At 40.8% G+C, this 10,080-nt stretch overlaps 1 protein-coding gene across 1 annotated transcript; it reads right to left on the bottom strand.

Moving 5' to 3' along the window:
* Nucleotides 1-1,402: 1,402 nt before the first annotated feature.
* On the bottom strand, nucleotides 1,403-4,344 carry LOC103931213 (FRIGIDA-like protein 2). Its single transcript, XM_048564178.1, has 3 exons — nucleotides 3,231-4,344; nucleotides 2,309-2,484; nucleotides 1,403-2,219 (listed from the first exon to the last, which is right to left on the bottom strand). Exons 1-3 carry the CDS (start codon nucleotides 4,225-4,227, stop codon nucleotides 1,659-1,661), a joined length of 1,734 nt encoding a protein of 577 aa, XP_048420135.1. The 5' UTR covers nucleotides 4,228-4,344; the 3' UTR covers nucleotides 1,403-1,658.
* Nucleotides 4,345-10,080: the final 5,736 nt, after the last annotated feature.

Here is a 10,080-nt window from a genome sequence, read left to right as displayed (position 1 = left end):
CAAACAATAAACAATTGAAAGAATACACAGGCCGCAACAGAACATCCTTACACCTTAAGAAGAATACACAGAGCCCTAAGAAGTAAGAAGAATGCAGATCACGAAGCAACCGGCCAACCCTAAACAGAGCTTTCTTAAATCATACGCTATACAAGTCCTCCAAACCATATGAGCTTAAGGCCGCGTTCAGTGAATATGATTGGACTGGATAAGTCACTAGATTAAACGTAGCCATGATTGAACTGTATCAAACACTGGATACAAGGCATGTTAAAAGAAATAAAGGCCAACTTTCAAATTTTGTCCAAGTTTGGGGGATTGGAAAGGAATACGTTTTCTTCATGACTAATCCATCTCCTGACTTAACTTTGGGAGTTGGCCTCCATTTCTTCCTTCAATATAACTTGAATCTAGTACGTTATTCAATCTAGTCAAGTCCTAACCACAAAACGTGGCCTAAAGTGAATCAAAAGATTGATGCAAGAAACAGGTAGAACAGAACAACAATAAGTTGACTGCATGGAGAGAATGAAAAGCACAAATGTCAAAGCAAGGAGTGATAAAGCGGAAAGTATCAAGTCCCAGAAAACAATGTTTCTGGGAGAAATCCCCAACCGTGCTTCCCACTTCTCTGCTATGGAAACATAAGCACCAAGTACCCATTTATTATCCAAGAGGCGAACGACTCCTAATGGAGTCAGTCTGAAGATCCCCATCTTGCACAAGGAGGAGACGCCATGCCATTAGGCTACAAGGCCATTGACAAAGGAAACTCATTTCATCAAGATGGCAATGGTACACGTAAGAAAAGAGGAACATCGTAAAGCTTCTATTCTGTTCTGCCCAGCTCTTTCAGAATAAATATATTCAAAGATAGATGTCACACAAAGATGAATGACAAACTGGGAAACCAAACATGTTCCTTCTAATAAAATATTTTAATGGAAGACAGCGCCTTCTCTAAGGCAAAAGAGGATTTAAGGCTTTTAAGCAGCATGTAATATTCAAGAGGAGCAAAAAATTTGTGTCAGTTCCCAAAGAAGTGAAGATGCTGACAAACCAAGCACCTTCAAGAAAAAAAAAATTTATTATTTTGAAAAGTAATCAAGAAAAAACACTACTTTTAGCACGCTTTACAATGATCAACCTCAAAATCAAAGATTAAGTTCCTATTCTATACAAAACTTCATCTATTTCTGGGACAAGAATAGGGGATCGGGAATGCACAGCAAAATCCAGTGGAGAAAGGCAGAGTACTGCTTGCCCTAATTAAACAGCAACACAGAGAGCAAAATCCTAAAACAGTTAAAGCATGAGGATCTTGTTCTCTTTTTATGAAATATTTTCTATGGGAAAGAAAAATGGATCAGTAAGTCCTAGAAGTAGACTACGCCCACAAGAATGAGTGCTAAAAAAATGATATTAAAACAAAGTTATACTACTTTTCAGCGGATTACTTCCCAAATGTCCAGAAAATTAGTGGATAAGACAATCTTCTGGACAGCAAGAAGCTTGTTCAAGTTTGTTTGCTGTGCTACAATCATGGTAAACAAAGAAGCAGACTTGCTTTTCTGATCACCAGCATTGCGGAAATAAAAAACTAAAAATTTGTCATATACCATCCAAAAGTATACTACGTCAACAAAGAGTAGCAATCACTACTGAGGATAGTAAGATGGATGATATTCGGGGGGTGGACCATATCCACCATAGGTAGTTGGCCGGTTATAATAACCTGACGGAACATATAGTTCAGACAAGGATAAGTGGGTACTAGTAGGGGCTGGATGCCCAGGAAAACCCATCTGGCCTCCTGAAAAACCATACAGCCCAGCTGATGAACCCGCATAAGCGGCAGCTTGAGGAGCAGGAGCAATGCCAGACAAGGAATAGGCTCGCAACAAACCTGCGTCATTAACATTAATTGAGACTGCTGCAGATCCATCTGGAGCAGTCATTCTAGGACGCTTGTTTCCATATAGCTGCTGCTTCGGTTTCTTTGCCGGCTCCTTTGCTGTCTGCTGTTTCTGTTGCTGCCGCAGTTGCAGAGGCTTGGCAGCAGGAGCCACAGCATTGCGTTTTCTGTCTGCCTTCTCCTTCTCCAGCTGCTCCAGACGCTTTTGAAGAAAACTAGGTGGATACTCAGATTCGAGCTTGAGGTCTTCAATAACCTTGATTACTGATTTCAAAGCGCCGGATTCTTTCGCTGTGGCTTCATTCTGCAGAAAAAAAAGTTATGAAGTATGTGCAGATGAAGAATTAGATTTTGACAGCTATCAGGTAACATATGAGAGAATGGTGAAAATACCATTGACTGGCGAGAGTTATTTCCATCCTTGCATACTTTCTTAGCAAGCTTTTTAGACTCTTTGACGTAGGATTTTAAGATGGGAACTGGTGGGAACTTATCGGTCAGACCAAATTCAGAAATGAATTTGACAGCCAAAAGATGTTTTCCCTTACTCACAAGTTTCTGAATCAGATCTGCTTGCACAAAACCAAACTTATACAGTTAAAATTAGAATCTACCCTAAGGGAAACAAAACTTTAACGTGTGCAATAGAGAATTAAAATAGCCAAACAAAAAAGGCAAATACTGATCCCGGCGTAAGATGGCCTCAGAGGGACAGTACCCTGCTTGTACATTTATGATAGAGCTCTCTATTAGATTGACACACCTCCTCAACATTTAGCACATGTGAAGTGTTTGCATATTGAGAAAAACTGGATCACTAGCTCTCCCCCAGTGCATTGACCTTCAGCTTACGTGTAGAACCTTCCATTAGGCCTTAGTAACTAAGTAGTGAGACCATGCAGACACTCTGCATCTATTCACACTTCTTACACCTCTTTTTCTGAAGTTTACTCATAGAGGATTAGGTTCCCACAATTAAATCATTGTCTGATAAGTATCAAACAAGTTTTGATAACCAAAAACAAAATTTTTAACTTATTTACCATGCTGCATAAACTACATTATGTGCATGATTAAAAATCAACTCAAGGATTCATTATTCCCACGAAAACTAGTACTAATACGAATTCTGTGACTGAAACATCAAAGAAGCCTTTTTTTATACTAAACCAAAAGACATGTGGCATGTATAAAAAGGTCAGGTATGGCAATCAATATTGGATAACACTAACCATATGAATTGATATCGATTACTAACTAAACGAAATAAACATCAACTTAGTATACAAATGTTTCCACAAAAACAAAGCTTTACCTGCAAGCTTATCCCCCAAACCAATTTTCCGGCATAACTCAACAGCTTGCCTATACCGCGCAACTATAACAAAATGGTCAACAAGCTCATCCATCTTGAATTCGGCCTGCAGTCCATAAGCTGCAACCAAATGCAAGAATCCCAACGCCTCGAACGGGTTTTCGCCATCCATACTCAACTTCCCTTTCCACTCCAATGCTAACTTCTTGGCTCTCTCCCTCACTTCCGATCCTACATTCGGAGAAATCCCCATTAACACTTCCAACAACAGCACAGCACTCCTCCTCACACCAAATAATTGTTGGTCCTTATCGCCCTTATTTCTCCCATTCACGCAATAGAACCCCTCCATTGCATTCAGAACCATGCCAGCAGGGTCCTTGGCACACCGAATTGCCCCCAGGAGCTCACCCCGAATTGTGTTTCGGTTATTCACCGACTCATTCATATAATTCCTCAACCCCATTGCATCCATTCTCTCACAGAACGCCACCAATTCGGGCCGAGGAGGCACGACATCCACTTCACAGTTGATATCTGTTTCAACCACGTTCTGGCTCGAGGGGTTTGATGAGGAAGAAGGGTCTTTTCCAATCTGGGTCGACAAAATTGACGAACAAGGCAGGTCCTTTGGCATCTGGAACGATGATTTGGGGTCTTCCGCCATCTGGGTCGACCCGAGCGACGGCAAAGACGGGTCTTTTGCTACCTGGGTCGGTAAATTCGACGAAGGAGAGGGGTCTTTTGGTATCTGACATGAAGGAGAAGAAGGGTTTGTGGAGGACTGTGACTGGAGGGATTGGAGGAGGTGGAACTTTTGGGTGAGGGAGCTTTGGATGGAGGTGAAGTGGGAATCGAGGTCGGACCAAGAGAGATTGAAGGAGGAGAGGACGGCGGAGTGGGATTGGAGCTCGTCGAAGGCCTTCTTTAGGTTCTGTTTCTTCGTGTTAATCAGTTCCATGGCCGCTGAGATTGTTTCCGCAGTCGTCGTCGCCATTGCTTCGTGAAAGCGAAATTCAGTTGCAATAACCCCCACCTGGGAAAATTCCCAATGCAGAACGGTAAGAAACCCTTTTTGTTGTAAATATGGATGGAATGTGGACGACCACACTTACTTCGTATGAGTAAGTGCTCGTAATAAACAGTAATCGTCTTTTGCTTCTCCATCGTTACATTTCAATAGTTCTGGCAATAGGAAATAAAATATTAGTATTTTTTTATTCATAAAATAATACAAAATAATTATAATTGTAATTTCGGATAAGATTTTTAATCGTTCTCGTTGCGCCACACGTCATTATCCGAAGTATTATTAAATAATACAAAATAATTTTATTTGTAATTTCGGATAAGATTTTTAATCGTTCTCGTTGCGCCACTTGTCATAAAATCCGAAAAAACAATTATTGGGGATGGATTTCTGATAAATTTTTTAATCGTACTCGTTATGCCACGTGTCATTATCCGAAAATACAATTATTGGTGATGGATTTCTGATAAGATTATTAACCAATCACGTCGCACCACGTGTCATAATCTGTTTACAATCTTTGAGGATAGATTTCCATCAGATTTTTAACGAATGACGGCATGCTACGTGGCATTATCTACAACCTAATCCTTTATGAATCCTCCATATAATCCACTATCCATCCTCACAAATCTCACACCAATTTTCTCAAGATCTCTATCATTATTCATAGTTTCTGCTTCCTTCTTCACAAAAATCTGTATCATTATTCATAGTTTCTGCTTCTTTCTTACAATGTCTTCTTCTTCCTCAAGGATGATGTGGGAACTCGATCAGGAAGAGGAAGAATTGTTTAACCAATCAGAAGGAACGTTCAATCACCAGGTGGCAAAAAATGAGAGGGAAGAGGATGAGGAGCGTAGAAGAAGAGATGATGAAGTAAGAATGGGCAGAGCCTCATATTCCCGTCGAGTCATCCAAGTTGTGGCTCAGATCTACAAGCCCAACCGTTCTGGAAACCTTGATAGAAGTAGGCAACGACGAGTTATGGAACTCTTGGACGATCATTTTGTCCCTAATAGTACATTCCCTGATACGTACTTTAGACGTCGTTTTAGAATGGAACGACATTTGTTCAACAAAATCATGATTGCTGTTTGCAACCATGATTCTTACTTTGTGCAAAAGAAGGATGCTTTTTGACACACTCCAACCGAGATCAGGGCATGCTGGCCGTCACGTGGAAGTGACGTAGCCATATGCACAGTGCAGAAGCTAAAGGAAATAATATAAAAGTACGAATAATTTAAAACTAGCATACAAAAAATGACAATACGAGTGCTAGCGTAAGTGAGACACTGAATTCAGAGCTTAAAACCTACAGCAGTCCAAAAGAAACGATACAACAATAGTGCACCCGAAGGTGACCCTACATAGGTGAGTGTCTGTCAAAATGCCGGGACGTCCTCTGGGAAAACCACCGAACCCGCTAAGCTACTAGAACCTGGAGGGGCGCAAAACAAAAGCGTGAGTGGGCAAAAACAAAGCTATTTAAAAACCATTTAGTAAAATACATTCTAACCCCTCGCCGTAAGACCTGTATACTTCCCAGAAAATAAACATACATACGTAAGTATAAATATACCAATCATGCTCAAGGGTATGCCAACATGCTCAAAGCCTCATAATAACATGCAAGTGCTCAGGTATAAATCACATCAATATCATAACGTCTGGCAGCCGGAGTCCCCTAAGTGACCTGTACGGCTGAATCTAGAGCTTAAATCTCAATCTCAATCACTAAACCTGCCCACGAGTCGGAACCACCTATAGTGGTCTGTGCGACAAAACTGGGTGTAATACATATAAACGCTCTAGTGCTACGATCACGTGAAGGCTGTGCGAATAATCGCGGGTCACCTACGAGTCGGAACCACCTAATGTGGTCTGTACGACAAGACTGTGCACCTAACTTGGATCCAAGCTGAGCGTGTGGTGCGGGAGGTGAACAACACGTGAATGACTATGCCCTACTCTGGGCGGGAGCACTAACACCGGGGGTGCAGGTTATGAGCTCTCTAAGCATCTCTAACCACTATTTAATGTAATCGTTAAATAACGCTTACCTGGCACTTACCTATGCCTCCACAGCACCAACATATATATATATATATATATGACATATGCATAATTGAATATATAATTAAACGTATATGCCACTAATCATGCATAACCACCAATTATATAAAAAGAATGGCATATAACGAAGCATTTATACTAATTTCTGGGAATTTATATGTATATAGTTGTATACGGAAACAAAAGCCCACTCACTGATATGTGGAAGGGTCGTAGCCCCCCTGCCTCGAGTGTGCACGCTCGTCCTCGGGATATGTGTCACCTATATGCGAATTAACTATAAAAACGTTAACTTTAAAGCACATAACCGTCCGTTCAAAATAACTTCTCATACATTGCTCAAAATGGACAAATGAATATACCAACGTGATCTACATAACCTCAGGATCACAACCATATTTTTAAAATAATTTTTGGACCTCCCACGCACCCTCACGCGCCGAAATAGGCACGGACCCACGCGCCCCCACGCACCCCCACGTGCCATGCACATTGACGGTGTCAACAGACGCCATCAGGAATATTCCGTTAAACTGACGGAATATTCCGTTAAACCTAACTGACGCCGTCACTGCCATTAGGAATATTCCGTTAAACCTTAACGGAATATTCTCCCTTCTTCTCTGATCAGTCGCCGTCGCCGGAAAACCTGCAACTTGGGTTTTCTCGCTCGTTTTTCAACCGTTTTTCAAGATTTTTACACCATTTTAACCCTTAGGACTAGTAGAACACGTCTAACCAAGTTTTAAAGGCTAAAATCTACGAGAATTCACCTGTCCAAAACTCCAAAACTCGGCCAACTTCGAACCAAGCTTTCCCGACGTCCAAATTCGTCAAATGAGCTACTCCGAGACTCCTTGGGACACCACCAAGCTATCTATGTACCTCAAATTCCCAAAAACGCAAAGAATTAAGTTTGCATGAATAGTACCCTAAACTGCCATTGACGAAACTACGTGAAAACGACGGATTTCTTACCTGAAAATGGTACGGTTGTGCTCCCACAAGCTTCACGATCTTAGCTGTGCCTTTAGTTTCCTTAATCTGGGTCGATTTGGTGTAGTTATGTGTGTGTCCGTACGTTTATGGTGATGGGAAGGAAGAGGGAGACACGGGAGAGAGAGAGACAGGGAAAAGACAGAGGGAAAGGGAAAGTGACAGTGAGGGTGAGTGTGTGTGTGTGGTCCAACCCACGCCACACCACACAAAACAACCAATAACGTGACCAAAACGAACTAGGGGCAAGATCGTAATTTCACACGTACGTTAATAAGAATTTTGGGACGGGATGTTACACTTTTGGTGTTATGGGTCTCCTTCCTTAGCAAAAAATTATTGCTGCCTTGCGGATGCTTGCATATGGAGCATCTGCAGACCAAGTGGATGAGATAACGAGGATGGAGAAATCAACCATTCTTAAGCCCCTGATGAGGTTTTGCGGAACAATCGAATCTATTTACACCGCTAAGTACCTTCGCAAACCTACAAACATGGACTTGGAACGGCTTCTGAAGAAGGCCGAGATGCGTGGTTTTCCTGGAATGATTAGAAGCATTGATTGTATGCATTGGACATGGAAAAATTGTCAAAGTGCATGGCAAGGCGTTTATGAGGACAGAAAAAGAGCAAAAAGTATCATTTTAGAGGTGGTGGCATCTTTTGATACATGGATTTGGCACGTCTTTTTCGGGGTTTCGAGAGCTCAAAATGGCATCAATTTCCTTACCCAATCCCCAGTGTTCAACGATGTCCTGCAAGGAAAGGCATCAAAAGCCACGTATGAGGTCAACGGACGTATGTACGATAGGCCATACTACTTAGCTGACGGCATTTACCCGCAGTGGTTAACATTTGTCAAAACAGTGCCACGTCCGCGAAGTGCAAAGGAAAAACACTTTGCAAGCTGTCAAGAGGGGTGTAGGAAGGATGTAAAGCATTGTTTCGGTATCCTCCAAGCTCGTTGGGCGATCGTTAGGGGTGCTGCCAGATTGTTTGATGTAGAGTCGCTTCGATCCATAATGATGATGTGCATCATTCTTCACAACATGATTGTGGAAGATGAGTACGATTATGAAGCCGTTGATGAATATGAGCCAGACACGATGAAAATTCAAGAACACGTATATATTGTGCTCATGACGTCATCGATGAGCCCGTGCAACATGAGTCATTACAAAGGGATAGACGTTACAATGAAAGGCTCATTCAACGATATACTGCATTTCAAATGCCAGACATGCACAATGCCCTGCAAATTGACTTGATAGAGCACTAGTGGGCATTGAAACAAGTTGAAGATAATTAAGTTCATTTAGTGTGCTTTTTTGAATTTGGTATGTTTATGTTATTTTATTTAGTGTGTTTTATTATTTGGTATGTTTATGTAATTTTATTTGGTGTGTTTTATTATTTGGTATGTTTATGTAATTTTTTTAGTGAGTTTTTTATTATTCAGTATGCTTATGTAATTTTATTTGGTGTGTTTTTGTCATTTCAATAAATATTCTCTTAGTATAAATAACTTACCAAATTCATTTGAATAAATAATCAATAAATTGGAAACAACATAAAGTACTATATTCAATAAATAATAAATTACAACCCAAAGTGATTGGAAAATTATGGGTTCCGATTACAAAAACTACTCTATTCATCATCACTTAAACCAATTTGTGGTGCTAGGATGATCTTCTCTTGTGGTGCTAGGACCATCTTGGCTTGCTCTCGCTTCTCTTGCACGCCTCCTTCGCACCACGTCCGCTTTCTCTGACTTCCAAAAAAATTTAGAATTTGGAGACTTACCTTCTAAAGGCATGTTCATAATCTCACGATCTCGTTGAGCCCGTCTTTCTTCTCTAACATGTTCCCTTTCTTGCCCAAGTAGCTCTCTTTCTCTCTCATTAGCCTGAAATTATCTCTCAATAGCTGTAGCTTTTGCGTCCTCTCTAGCCTTATCAGCCTCATATTTCGCCTGTTCCCTCGCTAAAGTCAATTCACCTTGGCGAGTAAGTTCTTCTATGAACTTTGCATAATCATTCTTAGAAGCACTCCCTTTTCTCTTTGAAGCCTTCTTACCTTCAGGCCTAATTGGATAACGGGTCGAACCCGACGCTTGTTCAGGGAGGGGCGTTTCGGGCACTTCTTCTGCATCATCTTCATGAACATGCGAGACATGATCGGGTGTAGAGTGTAGAGGGGTGCTGTTCATGAAAACTTCTGGACCGACAGGCACAACTCTAAATTTAGGACAATCTTTGACAATATTCCAACATTCCCACCGGTTGAATGATTTATTTTTGCCTTTGGTTTTGGCAGCGTACCAAGCTTATGCTTGAAGTTCCTACACAACGCGGGATAAGAAATAATTATAATGAAAATAGGTAACAAATAAATAATACAAACAAATAATTATAATGTAAGTAGGTAACAAATAAATAATACAAACAAATAATTATAATGTAAATTTGAGTATAGTACAAACAAATAAATAATATATTGTTATCTGATCCGAGTAATTTTCCCCACTTCAAATATTACTACTAGCTTGTGCTAAGGCGTCTCTCCACGTACTAAACGATTGGCTAAGTAATTCCCAACGACTGGATATCGATTCTTTGGTTCTTTTCCTACCAATTTTCTCAAGATAATTGGTATGAATAAGACTCCACATTTCTCGCAATTGCATCTTATTACCCGTTTGCGACCTATGAGTAACTTCAACCCAGCTAGTACACAACGCAA

The sequence above is a fragment of a genome, unplaced genomic scaffold, assembly GCF_019419815.1.
Source record: "Pyrus x bretschneideri cultivar Hongxiangsu unplaced genomic scaffold, Pyrus_bretschneideri_v1 Contig38, whole genome shotgun sequence".
NCBI lineage: Eukaryota > Viridiplantae > Streptophyta > Magnoliopsida > Rosales > Rosaceae > Pyrus > Pyrus x bretschneideri.
This window is presented reverse-complemented; position numbering and strand designations above follow the sequence as displayed.

What these genes read in the sequence shown, in the direction of transcription:
- LOC103931213 (XM_048564178.1), bottom strand. Translation starts at nt 4,227, where the DNA reads ATGGCGACGACGACTGCGGAAACAATCTCAGCGGCCATGGAACTGATT. An exon ending in TTTGGGGGATAAGCTTGCAG is followed by an intron (nt 2,485 to 3,230) that starts GTAAAGCTTTGT and finishes TTGTGCAAGCAG; the next exon opens with ATCTGATTCAGAAACTTGTG. An exon ending in ATAACTCTCGCCAGTCAATG is followed by an intron (nt 2,220 to 2,308) that starts GTATTTTCACCA and finishes TTTTTTCTGCAG; the next exon opens with AATGAAGCCACAGCGAAAGA.